General features: G+C 39.8%; 2 protein-coding genes across 2 annotated transcripts; both read right to left on the bottom strand.

Moving 5' to 3' along the window:
* Nucleotides 1-389: 389 nt before the first annotated feature.
* smarcb1b (SWI/SNF related BAF chromatin remodeling complex subunit B1b) lies at nt 390-11,865 on the bottom strand. The gene is made up of 9 exons (XM_073478650.1): nt 11,674-11,865; nt 10,471-10,582; nt 9,519-9,627; nt 9,213-9,350; nt 6,813-6,940; nt 5,981-6,147; nt 4,693-4,883; nt 4,404-4,535; nt 390-2,544 (listed from the first exon to the last, which is right to left on the bottom strand). Exons 1-9 carry the CDS (start codon nt 11,761-11,763, stop codon nt 2,505-2,507), a joined length of 1,107 nt encoding a protein of 368 aa, XP_073334751.1. The 5' UTR covers nt 11,764-11,865; the 3' UTR covers nt 390-2,504.
* A 1,469-nt stretch (nt 11,866-13,334) lies between these two features.
* Nucleotides 13,335-20,978, bottom strand: derl2 (derlin 2). The gene is made up of 7 exons (XM_073478719.1): nt 20,876-20,978; nt 18,259-18,324; nt 17,483-17,556; nt 17,202-17,295; nt 14,771-14,966; nt 14,532-14,622; nt 13,335-13,872 (listed from the first exon to the last, which is right to left on the bottom strand). The coding sequence occupies exons 1-7, from the start codon at nt 20,966-20,968 to the stop codon at nt 13,767-13,769; spliced, it is 720 nt and encodes a 239-aa protein (XP_073334820.1). The 5' UTR covers nt 20,969-20,978; the 3' UTR covers nt 13,335-13,766.
* Between the last annotated feature and the right edge of the window lie 1,654 nt (nt 20,979-22,632).

Here is a 22,632-nt window from a genome sequence, read left to right as displayed (position 1 = left end):
GAGGAATGAATTTGGTCAACGTGACTAAACATAATGTGAAGAAAACCTTGAAATATTATATCGTTCATGAACATCTCTGCCTGATTTACAGTCAAAGACCTCAACTCCCATGATCCCACATATCTACAGTCTTTTGTTTTGATTGAGAGTACCCTACAGCAGCAGAAATGACAATCCCAATTTTTTCAAAGGACTTATACACGCCCAGATTCAGTCAATGCTTTGAGGATATTGTCCTCTTTCACACAAGAAAATGTATGTTTTAGAGGGTGACTGATTACTAAATAGACTACTGCAGCTGCACATTTGAAGTTATTCATCTGGTGATGAACAACTGGTGAGAAATCAACAAAATACTCAAATTAAAAAAACACAGGTTAACAAAACAACATGTTTTCAACAGGTTTTCTTTATTGTTATTTTTCATATAAAAACAAGTCCACTATAAAGGTAAAGCAATTTTACAAAAGAAGAGAACAAGGAGCAACAGTACATACATTAACATCATTCTCTGGAGTACGTTCAAGTTGAAAATCATCACTTTAAAAGACACCATTGGTTCTTGTCAGCTTGTTTTCCCCCTCTATACTACCCAACAACACAGAGGCTCCAGTCTGCTGACACTGATGCAATGTGAGGCACAGCGCAAACAGAAGTAACAGTGGGAATAGTTAGTCCCTCATGCACAGGCTACAGTATGAACTACCTATGTTTTAGCATGCAGATGAACACTGGCACACAGAACTGATCAGAATTTGTACCAAGACCAGATTGTGCAAACTCTTGACAGATCCAAGCCACTGTCACTGTCTTAAGACCTGTTTGGACAGCAGTTACATTGTCAGGGATTGTTGTAGTTTGATTTTACACATGCACACTGGTCATTTCAGTCAAGTAAAAACACTAACATCACCCACAGTATAAAGGAGGAGCCAATACACTTTAATGTGGCTCATCAATGTTAATTGAAGCTCCTATGTGAAGGATTTTTAAATGATTATGGTATTTTTCACGTGGTGACTTGTTGGTTAGTCTATTTACCATTTCATATCATCCCAGTTTCTATTCAGCTTTTTGCGATCCTTCCATTATCAGCCACCAAAGTCAGAATTATTAAACCCCCAATCTTAGGGGCATTATGTGCTACCATATTTCTGGGGTATCATCCACTAACTAAGATTTGATTTCCAAGGCCAGTTTGAATTGTTCAGTCGATAAAATACCAATATATGTGGAAAAAAAGCCCATTACAATTTCTCAGAGCCCATGGTGACATCTTCAAAAGTCTTGTTTTGCCAGACCAACAGTCAAAAACTCAAAGATATGTAGTCTTCATTGATATATGAAAAACACGTTTGACACTTTTTCACTGTTTTCCTTGGAGAATGAGTCAAACAACAACAGACACACACACTCACTTTACACTGAGCCACTTCATGCTGGTGGAAAAGCATCCAAGACCGACTGAGACACATTCTAGCCAGATGTTGAACAGGTGTAAATGCATCTGTGTGACCAAGAAGTATACATATTATTTCTTCCTCCAATAGTGTCACTATGTCAGCAAGCAGTCTGTGGAAATATCCACTCACTGCCTGATGTTCCTACATCCATGGCCCGTGACCTCTGTGCGTGTGATAACAGCAGCTGAATCACACATTTGGGATCTGACCAACAGAGACACGTATATGACGAGTGTAAATGAAACGTCTTAAATTTAATGAAGATTTTATCCAGATACAAGACACTTGGCATGGCGAGTGAGAATGGGGCCTTGGGGGTAATATTAATATTACTTATAACTTCATTGCATGTGGTTCTGTGAGTCAGTCCTGAGACACAGAGCCATTGTTATTGTTATTAGAGCTACCTGTGTCTCTCCTTCTTTTCAAAGGTGTTCAAATGTCTGCTGTGAAAAACACCTACAGAAGTTGATTAGACCAAGATCTACATTAATGTGCTCAATCATAGACACATAGATAACATAAGGTCTGAAGAATTCAACAGATGTGAGAGTTGTGCTGACGATGCTGTCCAGATCAGTGTAACAGCACAATTAAAGATGTCATTTCAGTAACCAGTCATAAAGGTACAGTAAACTCAGTAAGTGTTCTGTACTGTGGCTTGACACGTGATGTGAATGCATGGTATGGTGTGTAGCAGTAACTTGTTTAGCATACATCAAAAAAAACCTTCAATGTAACACTGATGCTGGGTTTGGTCTGAACTGTTGCCATGAGCGATGTGCTACAGGCAGAGTGAAGCATGATGACCTGTGTGCAGAGGAATGCCTGGATGTGTGTGTGTTGTGTCCAGTCAGTGAGGTGTCCATGGAGACTGACCACATGTCTGTGAGTTCATTCATGCTTTCATCAATGTCCAGATGCTTCATCAATGCTTTACTGATGACCTGTGAGTGTAACTCTGTGTGTATTTACTTGATAGTTTCAGAGAAACAGGAGTCTCCAGAGGACACATCATCTGATGTAGCTTCATGTCGCTTTCTACCAGGATGGAGCCGTGTTGGCCAGTCGTCTCATGCGCCTAGAAAAAACACAGTTCATTCACATTATAATAAGAATTCAGTGAAAACTGTAAGAATGAACTGAGCATCAGGGTAATGATTCTGCAGTTAGACAAGCAATCCTGCTATCTGCACGTTCGCAAGCAGACACAACCGCCTCTTTCTGGAGTTCTCTGTCCTTATTGTATAAAGTGGGCAGGGATACCAGAAACTTTCTATTCTCTCTTACTGCATGAGCGGGGGGAGGAGAGACATGTTACTGACCAAACACTCTGTAACAGTCTTCAGTTTCAGTGATTTCTACAACTCTGGGATGAACGAGTGGAACACAAACTATTTTGTCACAAAAAACATTCATGAAGTTTGGTTCAATAATGAATTTATTATAGGTCTTCTGAAAATGTGACCAAATCTGCTGGATCAAAAATATACATACAGTAATTCTAATATTTGGTTAAATTAGGTGCTTTTGATCTCCATCCACAAGCTTCTGGTCGTCCTCTGGCTGAATTATAACCACTCCTCTTGACAGAATCAGTTTAACTGAATTTGTTGGCTTGCTGACACAGACTTGTTTCTTCAGCACAGTCCACATGATCTGATGGGGTTTAAGTCAGGACTTTATGAAGTCCATTTCAAAACTTCAATTCTAGCCTGATTTAGCCCTTCCTTTAGCACTTTTGATGCGTGTTTGGGATCAAACAGTTGTTTGAACAGTTGATCATGGGACCTGTAACTGCTTTGAAATGGCCCCAAGTGACTTTCCTGACTTGTTCAAATCAATAATGAGCTCTTTCAGATCAATGTTGAGATCCTTAAACTTTCCCATTGTAGTGTTTGTGGCTGAGTCTAATGACTGTATCAAACAAGCCCTATCAAAATGGGCCCAGAAAAGTCAGCAGCTGTTATCAATCAGAATCAGACGGAAGAAGTTAAAGGAATAGTTCACTCTAAAACAAAATTCAGTCATTATCGACTCACCCTCATGCTGATGACAAGTCCGGTGTAGTTTCTTATTCCTCAAAGTGCAGTTGGAGACCCGCGGGGGTACCCTCCGGCAGGAATAATCCATATAACGAGCATAAGTGACGACCGAGAGGAAAAGGTCCATAAAACTACACTAAAACTTCGTAATATTCCTCCATACTGCTCGTCCGCTGCAATCCAAGTGTCCTGAAGTGGCGACATCCAGAGTTTATTTTTTTATTCATCTTGTCTGGCGCGGCTTCCGTAGTGCAATCAGCTGTGAGGGAGACTCGCGTGAGCGCAGAGCGTGCCTCCAGGCAGATATAACATAGTGACTGTTTAGGCTAGAAAAATTTACTAAATGACGTCGTTTCGAGTAAACTCTGGATGTCGCCACTTCAGGACACTTGGATTGCAGCAGAGGAGCAGTATGGAGGAATAAGTTTTTGTGTAGTTCTATGGACCTTTTCCTCTTGGGCACAATTGACGCTCGTTATATGGATTATTCCTGCCGGAGGGTACCCCCGCAGGTCTCCAACTGCACTTTGAGGAATAAGAAACTACACCGGACTTCTCATCAGCATGAGGGTGAGTCGATAATGACTGAATTTCTTTCTAGAGTGAACTAGACGCTACAAAGAACATTTCATTCACACAACATTCTATAATCACCAAAACTGATCGGTCATGTTAATGTATGTATATTTTTGATCCAGCAGATTTGGTCACATTTTCAGAAGACCTATAATAAATTCATTACTGAACCAAACTTCATGAATGTTTTTGTGACAAAGTAGTTTGTGTTCCACTCGTTCATCACAGAAAACTTTTATGAGTGGACGTAAACTTTTCACCATAGACTCTATATATTTATTGAATAATCTGACCTTCTTTTTGTATCTGACTGTCTCACCTTGTGTTCCTGTCTTGGTCTCGGATCTTCTTCTCCATTTCAGCATCTGTGAGGGTCTCCAGCAGGGGGCACCACTGATCTGCATCTCCTGTGTTGCGGATGGCAATCTCTACTGTGGGGAGTGGGTTCTCACTGTAGACAAATTGCAACACCAGCCATCATCAAATATAAACAGTTGCTGTTTGAATAGGTTTAGGCACAATAACAACGCCTCAACAGTTAGGGAGACTACAACTACAACTGTACCACTTGATTTTAACAGCTTTTTTAAAGTGAGTGGATGATTGACCTGAAAGCGTAGGTCCTCTGGTGCCAGCTGAGCTGACCGCGAATGCTGTAGGCGATAGTGGTGACAAACTCTCCTCCCAGACCAAGCTCAGAGCACAACTTCAGTGCAAACGACTCCGGTGAGTTCTCTCTCTCTGACATGTCCCACTCAAACTGGTCCACCAGAGAGATGTTTCCAACGTGGATGTTTAGCTGAGGAACAAGATAAACATCATCTATACTTCAATGTTTTTAAACCAACTTCCAACATATATACCAGTCCTACAGTAGCAGTATGTGGTTTTGAGTCTCGTCTTTAAAATTACAAAGGCTAAATCTCACTTCATCACCTTCTGAGAAAGGCCCGACATTCCTGCACCACTGGAAGAAAAACAAAGGATAGTCTTGGCAAGAGAACAACGAGCTATGTAAGAAGCGCAGTCTGTGTGCCAACGATTGGAGGGATCTTTCCAAAGCATATGTTTTCAAACTGTGAGGGCTAAGTCAGGGCGAATTTCAAGGGGTTTTTCACCTCCTTAGGGGTGTTTTATTGTCTCAAAACAATCAAATCACAATAGCTTAAATCAAGCTTTTTTGACAAAGAACAGAAAACCATTGTTATATTTTAAATTGAAACCAGTTCTCTGCTAATTTAACTTTTTGGCCATCAAACACAACACATTGTGGGGTTGTTTCTACAAGAAAAATCTTGGCAAAAACCTGAAACAGTCAGCATGACATCTGCAACTTGGGAGAAGACTTGTGTTCCAACAAGACAATGACCCCAAACATAAAGCCAAAGCTAAACAGGGACAGCTTGAGAACAACAATGTGAGTGTCCTAATGTTGGCTGAGTCAGAGTCCTGATCTCAACCCAATTAAGAATTAAGTTGTGACTGAACTTGAGAAGGGCTGTTCACTCACAGTAGGGAGTAGATATTTAGACAGCGAAAAAAGCAACAAGCTTCTAGGAAAGAATTTAGCAGGAAGTTATTCAGTATTACTGAACCCCTGCCCCAAAGAAGTCTTGTTCTAATCAGACTAACTGCTGGAGATCTGGTGGGGACGGAGATGCAGATCAGACCAGACTTTGAATTAATGAGCACAAGAAACACATTCGTTACTCTCCCATTGTTAATCTATGTATGTATTTATTATTTTCTACATGTTCATGTGTTATTTATTTTGTGTAGTTTATGTTCATTCTCTCTTTAAAAGGTCAACAAAAAGAGAATTGGATGTTCTGGTATATTCCTGTAAAGCTACCTAATATTTATGAGGAATTATTATTCCTTTGGTTCAGCACCGACCTTGATGATGACTCTCTGGTCTGCCTGCTCTTCTAGTATGCTGTCGGTGGGGTAGGATTCTATCTGCTGGCGAATGGCTGAGGCAATGGCGGGAACAAAGGCCAGAGGATTCAGATCCAGGTCATCACATAAAATCTCAGCAAACATCTCCGGGGTCATCAGTTTCTCTGAGAAAGAGCAGATAGGTGAGGTCAGACAAAAGTATACAGTTGACAAACTTGACACAGCAGAAAAATTAGACAGGAGACCATACTATATTTTGGAGATAGTAAATGTGTATATTTACTAGGGATGCTCCGATCAGGGTTTTTTGCCCCCGATACGAGTCCGAGTCCTTTGATTTTTGAGTATCTGCCGATACCGAGTCCCGATCCGATACTCTTATAATACATTTAAAAAATTAAAAAGATCGAAGAAAACTATCCAAGGTGTCCCTTATTTTTTATTATATTTTACCACCCCTCGATATCCCAAATTTACATATCTGACAGTTTGCAACTGCATCGTTCTCGTCACTCACTTTAAAATACTTCCACACAGCAGACATGGTGCGCCACAACTCGCCACTCCGCTTCAAAACAAACTGGCGTGCTGGTCTTCTGCGCATGCGCATGTCGTAAACAGTGGTAGTAAATACTCATTTTATTTTTTTTATTTTGAATCACCAATAGCCCATATATCAACAATCTAATACAAATAATGACTAAATAAATATATATAAAACCGATCTCTGATCGGGTCGTAACGTCCGAGTCCCGATCGAGTCTTCAGTGGCGTGATCGGCCCCGATTTCCGAGTCACGTGATCGGATCGGTACAACCCTAATATTTACCATTCATGTTCCAAGTGAAGGCATCTCGCAGTTTCTGTCCATCAATCTCCATGTCAAGACGAATGGGGACCAGCGCCTCAACCTGGGCTGCGTTCTCATGGATCACTGCAGGATCGTGGTCATCAAAGCTGAGTGAGACACAAGACACAACAGAAATGATTAGATTACTACTGTTTTTCCAAGCAATTCTTCATCTTCTTCTAACATGACCTGACCATTTACACATTAAGATCAGTACTGCTTTACAGCTTCAACAATTCATTGATTAGTTGTCAATTAATTGATAAATATTTTGATGATCAATTAATCAGTTTGAGTAATTTTTTTTAAAGAAACAAATTCTCTGATTCCAGCTTCTTGGGACTATTTTTTGGTTTGTTTCCTCCTCTATGACAGTAAACTGAATATCTTTGTGTTGCGACCAAAACAAGACATTTGAGGTGTAGATTTTTCACCATAATCAGAAATGTTATAGACCAAACAACTAATCAATTAATCAAGAAAAAAACTGACAGATTAATCCAAAATTAAAATCATCGTCAATTGCAGCCATATATTGCTTAAAGGACAGATTAACATCTTTTCAAGTCGATCGTAATACAGCAGTCAGTTGCCCAGATGTGCATAGTAAAAGTTTTCACCCTGTTCATACTGGACACAAATGTAAGCCCAGAAAAGGCTGAATGTGACAGATGTACTGTAGAGCTTTACACAACTGTATTTCAAACATATAAAATGGGTATATATATATTTAACTAAAATCTTAATTCTGATTTTGCAAAAAAAGTAAGCTATTGCATTTGTGATATCACTGTCTCTTCATTTTTTTGTTGTATGACATGGCGCTGGAGACAGAGGACACTTTGGTCTGTTGTTGTTGCGCAGGTATCACCCTGGTTGTTTTAGGGGGACCACCAGCGTTTGCTTGGGTCTGGGACTGTAAAGTCTGCATTGTGCATGCTCTAGAGGATGGTACTGCTTCAGTTGTTAAAAAGATTAGTGGTATTACCTGACTTTGTGGGAACATGCTTTCGACACAGTTTGCAGTGCATGCTACTCTACTTCTTGTCGGACTTTAAATAGTCAGAATAACTCCACACCACCAAATTCCTCTGACCCATCTTTTCAACAGTGTCCTTGTCTTTTGAGCCTTGGGCTGTTGTCCGTTGGGTTGTCTTCTTCGGTAGCGTTGTCGCTCGAGTTAACATTTTCTGTCGTCATTTTCTCTTTAGTATTGCTCCCACTCCTGGCGTACTGATGTGCACGACTGCAGTAGCCCCAACATTTACACGTGTGGTGCTGCCGGCTGCTTCTCCTACGCTGTGTGCGTCAATCTAACCTGACATGTTTGTAACGCTGTTCCAGCCACATGATTGGTTCAGCGTTATTCTCATTATCATTGGCTGTTCGTGTTGTCTGTCAAAACATGGATGGAATGAGTTCTATTGATGTGATTGACCATTTCTTATACTTCTATTGAGGAAAAGTTATTCTGAGATAATTGTCTTTATTGTTTTATCGCCAAGCCCTAACAGAGCCCAAAGATACTAATAGACAACACCCACCCAGCCACAGTCTGTTCACCCTGCTGCCATCTGACAACAGATACAGAAGTATCTGCTGCTGTACCACCAGACTACAGAGCAGCTTCACTCCTCAGACTGTGAGATTTCTGAACTCATCCTCAACACTCCCATTTTCAAAATAGATGTAGCACAAAGGACTCCAAGAGGTTTTGTTTTTTAAACCCTTGTAATTTGAATCAATATGGATCACTCTCAGAGTTTCTCCCGACTCGGCCAATTAGGAGCCGTTTAAGCTTCAGGATGTTTTGTTAATACAGCTCCAGTTCACCAGCTCCATCAACTCTGTAACATGTATACGCTGGGTATTTACAATGGTGAATGTAAAATGCAAAATGACCTGGTTATGAGCTGAATGAAAATCTAAATATGAAAATTATTTCAAAGCTCATTGTACTTTAAACATTTCACTTGAGATAATGCCTAGACTGACATGTCACTGGTCTGACAGGTCACTTGATTAAAAAACAAATACTTTATCCATCTACAGTGTATAAAAACCTTATATCAGCAATATTCAGCAGTTTATGATAGACAAATCAAGTATTTTCCAAACGTTTTAGTATCTGTTTAGTACCAATTTCCCTCTTGTTACCATCCCTCTGCTGCAGCTCAGCAAGAAAACTCTTTCTAAGAAAGAAGAAAAAGTGGAATTTCATTTTTAAAAGACTATCTGCGGAATATATATTCACTTCATTTGGTGTCTTTGTCTCTTCATCTCTCCATGCACCCTTTTTCTGGGGAGGCATGAGTCATACTGTTGCACTTTTTGCTTGACTTAAAGCCTAAACTAACTAAAAATAATCATCTTTCTCACCACAGGGGGAAGGTCCTCTTCTTGTCACGGCCCATTCGGTTGCGGTTGATGGTGGTAGAGCAAGGCACAGCATCGAGATGGTGAGAGCTGTTGGGCAGCGTGGGGACCCACTGACTGCTTCTCTTTGCTTTCTGCTCTCTTTAGGGAAAGGACAAAACACAATGTTGAGAAGGGTTTACAAACTATTTAGTATACACTTCAATAAAGTTGGAGGACTCACAAGAAAAAGATTAAGACTGACTTTCATAAATTCTGTCATAAATCTCATCTTGAAACACAGGTCAGCCATCATCTGATAGACATTACCTGAGGTAAGCTGGGGGCTCCGTGCTGATGGACACCGCCTTGTATTTCTCATCATTACCCTCGAAGATCTCTTCACATTCTGAGGCCTTCAGCAGAGTAACACTAGTGGCTACAGATGGACAATGGGCAAGAAAACAGAGATACATATCAACTTAAAAGTCCAGTGTGTAGGATTTAGTGACATCTAGTGGTGAGGTTGCAGATTGCAACCAAAGAAAAAATACCCCTTGTCTCACCCTCCCCTACCCTGGCCACTAAAAAATGTGAGAAACACAAAAAGCTCTCTCTAGAGCGGGTGATTGGTTTGTCTGTTCTGTAGAAACATGGCGGACTCTGTGGAAGAGGACCAAAGTTTCATTCTCAAGTAACGAATGTGCAACGATTCTTAGCTTCAGGTGATTATACACCAATGAAAACATGATTAGGAGTAATATATTCTATTTCTGCCAATAGATCCTCCTTAATCCTACACACTGGACCTTTAAGTGGTAAATCTAAAGTACACAATGCACTAGTGTTGCACTGGTGCAACATAATGCTTTTGGATTGTCTGTTGATGAAAGCTGGGTTTCTTTAGCTGGTGCTCTGAGGTTAACCATGGTGGCTTTCTGGCCATGAAAACCATCAGTTCACCAGTTTCATCACCTCCTGTATGTCAGAGGATATTCCCTGCTGAAATCCAAACAGACATTGTCTATTTATATTAAAGATGACATTCAACAATTTGTAGAAAATCAAGAATACTAGTAATGTAAGAGCTTATTTCACTTCACACATAATTGATAATTGAAAAGTCACTAGTCTAAGTGGTCGCTTGACTCAAATAAAACATGTTCAACTACAATAATAGAATCATGTGTAGCAGCAATCATTACACATGACCTATGGACTTCCAGGCTGCAAACTGCTTTTTTCAATGTCCATTGTAAAAGAACAAAAACACAAGGCTCACCATGTGATGATGCTACGATTTTCTTCCTCTCCTCCACGGAGGCCAGCCTCCTCCATAAAGATGGATATCTTTTATACAGAGAGCCTCTGAACATGCGCAGATAGTTTCCCACCTGGAGAGCAGAAGGCAAGTCTTTCAGTAAAACAAAATGAAATAGAAGAATAAAAGTAAAAGTAAATATTGAGTCGAGGCAACTTTGGCAGCATCACAGCCTCAATTCTAAGTGGATCGGTCAGTTTTACATGTGTGGACACTAAACGTGCTCCTAAAGTCTTCTTTCAAAAAGCACTCAAGCGCTGTCAAGTTTCAAGGGGAGGACTCGTTACGATTGTTGTTGATTGTTGCTGGAATTGAAATCTCCTCCTGAGCCGAGGTTCTCTTGCAGACTTCCCTGCAGCAGGGTTTCCTTCAGGATTTCTCTGTACTTTAATGCCTTCAGGGCCTGCTGTCAAGAAGCATCCCCGCACTTCACGATGCTGACGTTGTGTTGTTTACCAATCACAGTGCTTAGTCTGAATCTTTGGTCTCATCAGATCATAGAAGCTTTAGTCTCAAACATTCATCTCGTTTAGTGACATTGTGTTCATCTTAAAGCCTCAACTTGGTCTGGGTAGACCAAACGGAAACAGTTGTAAATGTAATTTAATAAAGCCTTTTTAAAATATGTTTTACAGTTCACATAACACACAGACCAAAAGCACCATAACCTGGTGCTTTGCTCCACACAGCCAGTTAGTACAACAGAGTACTCACTGCACACATTTTTCTTTTCGTCAAAAACTTTCTGACTGCTAATGGTAAAATATCAGACGTCGATGAAAACAGGGTGGGGGGGACTTTTTTTTTTCAAACACAGAACTCTTATGCACGTTACTTCGTGTAACTTAGTAACGTTAGTCCAGCACAAGTAACGTTTCCTTTCTCAAAAGCAGGCTGCACTCAGAAGTTACAGCTATAAAGCAAAAGCTGTTAGGTTAGCTGTTATCTGTTGGACTTGGAACAACATGCATTATTTTTGATTTGCCCGTTGTTGGCCTGACTTTACTCTGTTATAACCCGCTCTTCATTTTTACGTATTTCTTTGTTTATGAAGCCATCAGTTGGGTTCGTTAGCATGCTAGCATCAACTAGCCAGAAGAATGGAAAGTGAGGCTAACGCGAGGGCGCTCGGCATGGAAAGTCAATAAATAGATAGTCACATACCTCCGACCCAACCATGTAAAAGTCCCCATCTTGTTCTAACTGGAATTTAACTGGCTTCTGGCCAAACGTTTTACTGAGAGCCAATTGCATCTTTACACAGTCGCTAACCAGCTAACTACTAGGCTGCCCTCTCTTCTTCACGTGTGTTCGAGTCCTGCGATAAAGCTGGGAAATCTGAGAACTCCTTGAAAAATAGCGTTCACTTCAGCTTTCCGCGTTACAAAAGCATGTCTGCTCAATAGGTGTAAAACGACACGAAGAGAAGCCGAAATTAACTTAAAACTACAACTACTGCTGTGAACGTCCCGCTTTAAAAAGTATAGTCATAGAACACATCAGCGATGTGGCTTCTGACGCCTAGTGTGGATATTTTTTCCGAAAATCGCGAACGCGACATTAGCCTTACTCTTAATTCATTTCAAATGTAGAGGATCAATTTCTAAAGCCCATTACCGCCCCCTACTGATCTAAATTGGGATCAGATTGAACTCTTCTCTATCTGTAAAGGTTATCTCGTATTTCCACCTCATTGGGGATAACTCAGAAGTTCTTGTAAATGTGTGCAGCATTACAATAAAAACTCAATATTTATATAGATTAAAACAAAACACGTGAAGCACAAACATGTATATCTATGAATTTAAAGATGACACTGAAATCCAATACATTGTTAATTTTAACTGGGCTTGCATGGCATCCCTTAATAAACAAAATGTTTAATCCTACTTCTTACTGAACATATGTGTCACTACAAGTCATAACTCCTCCTATTCCTTCTCACAAGCAACAAAAATTGGCCAAACATTCCTGACCAGTATTTATAACCCATTCCATACATGCTGCTGGGCTAGTAACCTGGATCTCATAACATAGACAAAGTCTACATGTGTGCAAAATCAGTTAAAAGTATTATCTGCAATAATAGACTTGCTCATTTTTTGAAAGTGGACTGTGTATTTGAATGTTTATTGCCTACCTAAATAGCTGATTTAATGGAACAGTTCGCCCAAAATTCAGTCATCATCTCCTCCCCCCATGCTGATGGAAAGTCAGGTGAAGTTTTGTAGTCCACAAAACATTTCTGGAGCTCCACAGCAAAACAGCATTGCAGCATTCTCCTAAACAACTGAAGAAGCTGGAGACTTATTTTAAAATGGAAAAAAACAACAAAACGGCTCCCTCAAGACATCAACACAAAAATCCAGAGAAAAATAAAAAGGCTCCACACATCTCCCCCGGGTCTGCGGAAGCTCCCAGCTCCCAAATTGATTTGAAAACACTTGGGTTATGCCAGATGAGCTATAGAGAGCCATTCTGTTATTTATTTTTATTTTTTAAAACAAGTCTCCAGCTACTTCAGCTGTTTAGGAGAATGCTGCAATGCTGCCTTGCTGTGAGGCTCCAGAAATGTTTTGTAAACAAATGAAACCTCAGCTGACTTTCCATTGACAAGTGGGCTGAGTAGATAATGACTGACTTTTCATTTTTGGGTGAACTGTTCCTTTAAGGCTGTTTGTATCAAATGAAATACAATAGAGTACAGCCATGAAAAACCCAATGAAGGTGGAAGAAAAGCTGGACTAAATGAATTCAACTAATCTGTTGAGAGGTCTTTGGTTTCATGCAATACTACCTCATTTCAAAGAGATGAAACCAAAACATAATTTGCCACACACATTTATTTTTTAAAAAAGTGAAATGAAAAAAAAGCACTTGCCATCTGAATAAACTCATTTTGATAATATTTTACTGCTGTCATTTTTTCCTCTTTCATATGACAGTGGTTGTATATCAATATTTTTTCTGAGATGAAGACAAACATCACCCGAGCCCAAAGGCTCACCGTCCAAAGTTCCATTCGAAGCTTGAGTTCTCTCCAATAGTCTTAGAGCAACGATCTGGCATCAAGAAGAGTTTCTGAGGATGATTTAAGCCCATATACAAACACAACAGACGGTTATCTCCAAACCAGTTCTGGTTGTTTGGCATTCTTCATCCAGAACTATACAAACACGTCAAAAACAAAGACCATGTTTGTCCCCTTCATCTCTCTGAGGGAATGTCCTTGGTAGTGACCTGATCTGAGGGCATATTTAACCTCCAAGGCGCTGTCCCTCTCCCCATGCAAAGCCTCCCGGGCGCTCCTCAGGCAGGGGGTTGTAGTTGGCATCCTCCTCTGGAGTGTCAAACAGCATCTTTCTGTGGGAGACACACAGAGGAGGAGGAGGATGAGGGATTTCTAAAGACAAACACATAGCGGGTGGCAGCTCTCAGAGGAATGAGGAAGTCGGTTAAGGCCACACCTCATACATACAGACAATAGATCTCTGCACAGCTATTGAATTAAAAAAAGGTAGTTTTTATACAAGTTTCTTATATCCCCATAAAATGTATTCCTTTGTTTTTATAGCTAAGAGTTAGTTTATAGCCTACCAATGAATATTAATACTCAGAAGAGATTCGTAAACTTTTCATTTGAATATGCTCACTATTATTAACTCTGTCAATCAGCTTCCAGATCACAATAAAGGGAGAGAGAAGGAATGAAGAATGCAGATTTTGTTCTCAATATTTGTTTATCCAAAACTCATCACATTTAGATACTCTTTGGAGACCAACAGCAAATAAACTAACATGCATTTGGAAAAATCAGTCGGTAGCTATTCTCTGAAGTGTGTTCTTTCATTTAATACAGGCATTTCTTCTGCTGGGCTTTAGCGTGCTTCTCCATACACCTCCCATAAGCTTAAAAAAAACTGTCAGCACACTCTAGCACTAAGCAAAGCATAAATGAGTCATCTTTCTTTTTTAGTTTCCTTGTTTGGGGTCCCCTCACTGTGTTTCTTACATGAACTTACATGATAGATGGGGTCTTCAGCCACCTTCCACCACCTGGCTGGTTGGGGAAAACATCCTCCAGAAAGAAGTAGACATGACCAACAGCGATACCTCAAGAAAGATTAAAAAAAAAAAACAAAGAATAAAACAAACATTTTAACACCACCACTATTCATACTGAACACCACCAACCACACCACTCCCTCTTGCTTCTTAGCATATCACCAAAGCACTAAGTAATGCTGACAGAGAGATGTACCTAAAAGATCCACGATGATGGAGTTACCCAGCAGAAGTGAGAATCCCATCAGCACCCAGGGCAGAAAGGGTGCCTGGAAATTCAGCAAGCCAAAGAAATTCATGCGCACGTTTGGGTTTCTCCTACTCCACACGTACACCAACATGATAGTGAAAGCTTGGCCCAGGAACACCAGACTCACAAAAGTGCCAAATATCTGAAACCTTGTTAAAGAACATGGTAAATAAATACTGTGAAGACTGAACAAAGCTGGTGCCAAAAGATGCTGTTTTAATAGGTCTGGCATTTAAATGATATGTTGATGGCCAGTTACTGTTGTGCCTCAGGAACAAGCAAGGTGGAGTTAGTGTTCATGACATCAGTGACAGACAACAGGACAATTAAGAATAACCGATTAACCCAACTTTGTATGTCTTTGGATTGTGGGAAGAAGCCGGAGTGCCCGGAGAGAACATGCAAACTCCACACAGAAAGGTCCTGCCCCAGCCAGGTCTTGAACCCTGGTCCTACTTGCTGTGGGGCAAGGCGCTAAACACTGCGCCACAATACTGCCTGTACACAGAGTCATTCAGACTTATTTCTTGACAAATAATTTAACACAGTGTATCAGTATGCATAAAAAGAGGTTCACTCCATAGCTGTCAATGTGGATGAAAAAAAACTATTAAACGAACGCTGTTGAAGCTATATTATTGGGTTTAGTGCAATATAACAAATCATGAAGTTATGAGTGATTACGCTAAACCTTTATGGTTTTTAATCAGCTGTGGCTGCATGGATCAAAATGTATCTTACTAACAGGAAAAATATAGAATATTTTAAAGGAAGTTATTATGAGGTAAAAACAATAACGTGTGAAGCCCTTCAAGGTCTGACAGTAAGAATCTCTGAATGCTGGTTGGTCGTGTAGGTGCCTGTGTAACACCACTGACATACGCCCACTGTTTTGACATGCCATTGCCAATCAACCAGCAACATTTCACTAGGTTAAGTGATATGGCATTAACAATGGGCATGTGGCACACCAGTGGTGTATAACTGTAAAAAGAGACCAGCTGTTTTTAAATTGCACACAGCAGCAGCATATCATAATCAGCAGTAGCATACCACTGAGTGTCTGTGTATGACACTTGAATGGGAGGGGCATATCATCCTCCACTTTCTGATCTCTGCATCACTCACTACTAATTTAGCAGCAAAGATGCATCTGTACTGTATCCCACAAGCTTGCAGTAAGGAAAAAACAGTAGCTTCAGATAAGAATCAATCGAAATTAGGGCTGCACCTAACAATTATTTTTTGTGTCGATTAATCTATTGATTATTTTTTGGATTAATCTAACTATTATTTTTTCATTACTCAATTAATATAACAATGAATTTACCCAAAATAAAATTTGAAAACTTGTGTTGTCATGTGTAAATGTCATTTACATTTGAATATTTTATTCAATCATCTTCAATCATCAGCAAACAATTATGACAAAGTGTGCACTGCAGGGCACTATTCCCCACAAATAATAGCCCAGTTTTAACTGGTAATCTGTGTAATCCTAATATATACTACATTTCAGTAGGGACAAAAAGTAACTGGTAGTAACTAGTAACCAGCATGTTTAACTTACTGTGGCAGAGGCATGGCAGGAGGTCATAAACAGAGTAGAACGGGTCAGTAGCTGGGCATGTTATTTAGCATGGATAAACACTACAGAGGGAACTCAACAGACATTTCTCTGCGTAGCGATAAGTTTCACTTTTTTATTTCGGATTCGGTCTTGTCTCCCAGTTTATAACCCAGTAATGATCTGCCTCATTCTGGTTGTTTTCTGTTATTTTTAATCCCTCGATGAGGACAAACGATCACTGGGACCAGCATGCCAGTAGCATAACAACATAGCAGCTTTGTCTTTCAGCAAACTGATCAGCGGGGGTTCCCAGCACATCACACACACAGACCATGGAGTGACACTACCACACCACCGCACCAGCCTGCAGCGTTTTGCTGCACTGCCGGATCCAGTGTGGTTCCAGCCGCCCTCGGATACTTCCGCTACAAGCACTCAAGCATGGCGGTAGTACTGCTTACACCCGACGCGTCGATGCACGTTGCGTTTATCGACATATTTATGTAATCGATTACATCGATGTGTTCCACCAGCCCTAATTGAAATACTTCCTGTACACAGTACAAGTGCAGTGTTATGCAGTCATCAACAGAAGCAGCATTTGAAATTCTGACCTGACCCGTAATAACAGCATCACATACACGAACACACATCACTTGTGGAAGTCAAAGGGCACCATTAGCTGTACTGTATAAGAGCTGTCAATGTTGAGGTCAATGCAAGTAATAAATGACTGAATTGTTAATTAGGCTTCCTTATCTGCATGTTCAAATGCTTTTTTCAATGACACATTCACGTGAAGGATACAGTCATCAGAAGCCCACCAAAGAGGAACATGAAGACAAAGTCAGCCGTGCGTCCCCTGAAGGAGCCCTCCTCTAGCATACGACAGTATCTGTACCTGAAAGCATACGTTAAGGAAATCTACAGAGAGATTCTGACATAAGAATGTTCAAGATTTCATCATCATCATCATCACCTAAATGCCACACCATACCTATTAATGTCAGTGTTTGAATGCTTAATGTATTAAACACAATAGTAATGATTAATATATTAAACCCCCTTCCCCCCTTTGAGAAGGATACAGAAAAATCATATTGAACAGGAAATTGAAGCCAACTGGACCAAAAAACAGGAAGTTGGTTATTAGCCGCCATACCTACAAAAAGAGAGAGGGAGAGCATTCAGCTGCACATAACATACACACACAGAGTGAGATCAACACATCCAGAGGTCATTTCCTTTGGTCAAAAATGTTTATCAGGCTGCTTTTTATTAGAGACGAGAGGCTTTGTTTAACTGCTTAATGTCAAGTCGACACAGTGATGAGGCCACAGGACATTTGAACTAACTTGCATTTTAACTTTCAGTTTAAATGCAATGCAAAAAACAATAAAACACATCTAAAATCTGAAAGGAAATGAGTTAAGTTGCTGTACGTGACACTGCGCATCCTGTTATGTGACTACTGCACATGCACAGTGTTATGTCGATTCTGAAAGGATATATTGTGTAGCCCTATAAAAAATCCACTGACAGTCTCAGTAAACATGATGGATGTGCAGTATTTTTGACAAAAGCTGATTCTTTTTTTAAAACTGATTTTAGTCAGTGCTCCTGTGTTGTAGGCTGCCGTCTGGCTCAGTGTGACCCTTAGTGTGACCGACTGCTGTGCCTATAATAGAACTCTGATGTTAATGTTTTATCTAAGATTTGATTGGCTGTATTGAAATATGATCCCCATTTATGTAGACAGATACCTGATGATATAGTGATATGATACAGACCAGCTGTGTGCTCTAGCAGTCAAACAAATGCAATTGAGGACGAAGTCAGGGAGCAGCTGGATCAGATTACTCACCTGGTAATTCCTTAGAATCAGATCCGGATTGAAGTATAACTGAAATGGTGTGATGATCTCGAGTTGCTATGAGAGAAGACAAAACAAAGATTATAAAGATGATAAAGGTGCTTTTCTTCGATACGGTTTTCTGATCTTGTTTAAATAAGCCTTACCCTGGTTAAGCTCTTAGCGGAGATAAGGCATTTACATGGGATGATAAAGAAGCCAGTCTCTTCGTGGAGGCTACTTCCAATTATGGAAATCAAGTTTAGCCCACAGTCTACATTTGGGGGGTATTATTTTGGTGCATGCAAATAGATGGAAACTATACTTAGAATACGGAGTTTACATGACAGAACCAGCAGTCCATATACAGCCCTTACTCTGTTTTTTTTCTATATACAGGTAGGACTTAAAAAAAGTCAATATTATCTGGTTACATTCTGTTTAGATCTAACCTCATTGACAGAATATTTGAACGTGTGCACTCTTTCAAAAACAGACTTATTTATGATTTTCTTTAAAAAGTAACTATTTCCAAAGACAATTTGGAATTTTTACTGGCCTTTGAATATGTAGATTTCAGCAGCATGAAATAAGTTGTTGTAACAGAACTTTCAGTGGTGTGTGGTAGAGATGAAACTGTGAAAACACCTAGTGAGGAAAATAAACGATTTATCTCTGAATACTGAATGTGGTTTCAGCAGCTGTTTTTGAAATCACTCGATGCGCTCAAGCGCAGCCTCACATTTGTGCAACTGAGCTCCCTCCCCAGACAGCTTAACAACCATTCACACCTGGGCTCACCTAGCCTTAGCAACCCACATGAAGGCTGGTTGGATCAATGACCCACAAGTGGCCCTAACAACTCTGAAACTCAGAGCTCACACGTGTCCTTAACAACTCTGTAAGGACACTCCCACACAGACTTTAAAAGCCTGCTCCCCTCCAGTTAGTTAGAACTGAAGAAGCCTCTTGGATGAGAGGTGAAACGTCTTCAAGAAACTGAAACAAGTCCAGTTGCCTACGATACAGCACTTAGAGTTACCATGACCTGGATGACCGAGAACCATCATCAACATTTGTGTATCAGAAACCAAGGGTGGCACATCAACACGTTATTCCCTGTTTTGACACATAGTAGTCCGAGCACACTGTGAGAAGAAGTGCAAAACAAAACAGTTTTCACTGATGCCTTCATTTATTTTTATACTGGCATTTTTCCCTCAAACACCTCTTATCATGTCACTTTTCATGACAGTGGTGTTGTCACTGCCCTCTCACCTTTCAGCCCCCTGCCTCTCTAAAACTAGCAAGCTCAACAACTGTTTTACTGGCACCAACCAATGATTCAGCCGGCTTATCACATTAAAGGCTGCAGCAAGACACAATTGTATATAATAGCCAGTTATTTAGCATTTCTTCCGATTAGCAGTATCAGTGTTTTTGTGTCCAATTGCAGATAACATAAATTCATTTTTAAATGCTCTTCTTTGGATCTGATGCAGCATCCTCTTTCTGTCTGTGGTCACCAGTCTGTGGTCTCACACTTTGTCTTTAGTCTTTCTGCGAATGACTCACATTACAGTTTAGAGCCCAAACCAAATACTAGATATCCATTTTTGGGGCTAAAGAACAGTTTTCAGGTACCTTTGCTTAACATGCGTATTTCCACTTCATGCTACCTTTCTTCCCCCCCCCCCCCCCCCACTCCACTGCACTTTGGCGAGAGATATGGTACTTTTAAACTAAACTACATTTATTTTACAACTGGAATTACTTTGCAGATTCATATTTAAGCTGAAATATATAAGTAGTTTATAACACAAAATGAAATATAGTTATTAACAAAGAGTGTAAGATGATAGTTACAATAAGCTCCACTAGATCCATCTGAAACATTACACACACCTTTATTAATGCATCAACAATAATAATAATGTAATACAAGTTATATAATAATCTAGTACACAGCTCTGAAAGTGAGGATTCTGCATAATGAACACTGCCTATACCTTGCTGATAAAAATTCAGGTAATCCTTAAGAAAAACTTTGAATGCAGGACTTGTACTGAATAGAGTACTCTATTCAGTACAAGTCCTGTATTTTTACTCTGTTGCTTAACAGACAAACAGATACATACACGATGTGTAATAACAGATAATAAAACTCATGATACATAAAGATTATGTTAGGTTATATTTGCATATAGTACATATAGTACAAACACACAGACAAGTCTAGCTTAGCCAGACCCTGTCCAGTGTTGGTTCCTTTTACTGAGATCAGCATAGAGTCAGCTGTTACCTGGCAGCATTAACACCAAAAGACATATCAGTGAGTGAACCCTCAGTAAACTGCTAAGTTATGCTACGGAAACGCAATTTAGCGAGCGCTTACAATTCTGGTTTACAGGTTAGATCAACCCAAGGCTCCAGCCACATGTAGGTGCGATTTAATCTTTTAATAATTTGAATGAGAGGGTTAACATTCTGGATAACCAGGTTAAGACACGTATCCTTCTCGCAGGTGCTATAGCTAACCAGCTAGCAGCTAAGTAACGACGTTACGTCTATGTTAGGCGGCACCAAGCTATGCCGCCGACAACACGGTGATAATACGGATAAGTCTTACCACTGCAGCAGTTGTGAGGACACAGGCAGTTGTATATGCCCTGGTAACAACAGGAATCTGTAAGTACTCCTGTTGTAGTGTCTGGTAAGCCATTTTGGACAGACTGAAAGCTTCCGGCACTCTCTTGACACGTCATTCCACAAAGTGAAAGGTGTTGCGTTCAAGCACGTGGGACAAATTGGAAACATGTCCACGACTCTCTCTGTATGTACAACGTGTTTTTTTTATGTGTATACTTTAAGTCGTGTGTGGTTGTATTGATGGCATGATGTGTTTTTGTACTTCCTAGTTTCTGTATTTCAGGGGAGGGCTAACATGGCCGTCTTTACATTGTTTTATTTGTTTTGTTTAGAGACAGGCATATGAAAATGCGTCTTTAGAAGCACTATTCTATTTCTTTTCATTCTAATCATTAATTAATTGAGTGGTTTATAACCTCCAGCAGGACACTTGACTTTTCCTCCAGTGTCAGGAAACATCAGTGCAGACCCATCACACCCTGAATACAACCTGTTCCACCTTTTCCCCTCTGGGAGGCGTTACGGAGCAATGTATGCAGACACGAGAGCAGTTTCTTTCCACAGGCCACGATAATCAGTCATGATCATGATCAGTCATAGTGTCAGTAACCCTGTAACACTAAAATATCCACTTACCTGAAATTAAACACACTGTTTTAACATGTAGCCTACATGCTGTACACACTTTATACTGTGCACATACACAGCACATGCGAATACTGTTCATAACCACCCACTTTATGTACATGCATTCAATATTTATTTGTTTACACTACTTGTAATGTTTACAATTTCCAGAAAGGCATTCATATTACATGATGGTAGTTATTGTTGCTTTATATATTTTGCGTGTGTGTGTGTGTGTGTGTATTATACATATATAACACACATATTTTTTAAACATTTATGAAACATCCCTAATAAAATTGAGATCCTTACATGAAAAAAATGTCCCATAGAACAATATTGCAGAAAACAAAAATATACAGATCATCCATGGATCACAGGGGGATTATGAAACGCCTGAACTAAAGAGGCAGAAAATAAATACAAAAAATATAAGAAAAAGGAAATTAATATGATAAGGGGGGATGTAGGAAGGACTACTACAGTAAAATGATAGATGATTGTTATAGATATGGTTAATAAATGTGAAAACAAGATGTCTACTGACTTGAATGAAATAGACATGACAGTAGTGAAAAGGGTTATTGATGGGATTTCAAAACCACTAACATACATCTGGAACATCATTCCAAACCGGTACAATCAAAAAAAAAATTTTAATGACAGACTGGACAAAGTTATTTTTGAACACAAATGACTTACTGAGAGTCAATACGGTCAACATCACTGGCATTAATTGAATCAATTATGAAAATCACAAGCTCCATAGATCATAAAAAACATGCTGTTGGGGTATTTCTGGACCTCAAAAAACCTTTGACACAGTCAGTCATGAAATACTGATTAATAAACTGAAACAATATGTTATCAGGGGCATAGTATTGAATTGGGTAAGACGTTATCTCAGTGGCAGGCAATTTGTGAAGTTGGGAGAGTTTTCTTCATCGTGTTTGGACATTGCTTGTGGCGTCCCCCAGGGGTCAGTGTTGGGTCCCAAACTGTACAACAAATACAAATTCTATACAAATAGACTGTGTCAACATTAAAAGAGCTAATTAGTACAAATTTCTTAGGGTGCCAATAGACGACAGAATCAGCTGGAAAGCTCAC

This window comes from Pagrus major, chromosome 12 (assembly GCF_040436345.1).
Source record: "Pagrus major chromosome 12, Pma_NU_1.0".
Taxonomy (NCBI): Eukaryota; Metazoa; Chordata; class Actinopteri; order Spariformes; family Sparidae; genus Pagrus; species Pagrus major.
This window is presented reverse-complemented; position numbering and strand designations above follow the sequence as displayed.

Bases quoted from the DNA above. Each gene is read 5' to 3' on its own strand.
- smarcb1b (XM_073478650.1), bottom strand. From the start codon at position 11,763: ATGCAATTGGCTCTCAGTAAAACGTTTGGCCAGAAGCCAGTTAAATTC. The intron at 9,628-10,470 runs GTGAGCCTTGTG...GTCCATCTGTAG, and splicing joins AATCGTAGCATCATCACATG to CCACTAGTGTTACTCTGCTG. The intron at 9,351-9,518 runs GTAATGTCTATC...CTTTCCCTAAAG, and splicing joins GAGCCCCCAGCTTACCTCAG to AGAGCAGAAAGCAAAGAGAA.
- derl2 (XM_073478719.1), bottom strand. From the start codon at position 20,968: ATGGCTTACCAGACACTACAACAGGAGTACTTACAGATTCCTGTTGTT. The intron at 17,557-18,258 runs GTGAGTAATCTG...CTCTTTTTGTAG, and splicing joins TGATTCTAAGGAATTACCAG to GTATGGCGGCTAATAACCAA. The intron at 13,873-14,531 runs GTAAGTTCATGT...TGTCTCCCACAG, and splicing joins CTGAAGACCCCATCTATCAT to AAAGATGCTGTTTGACACTC.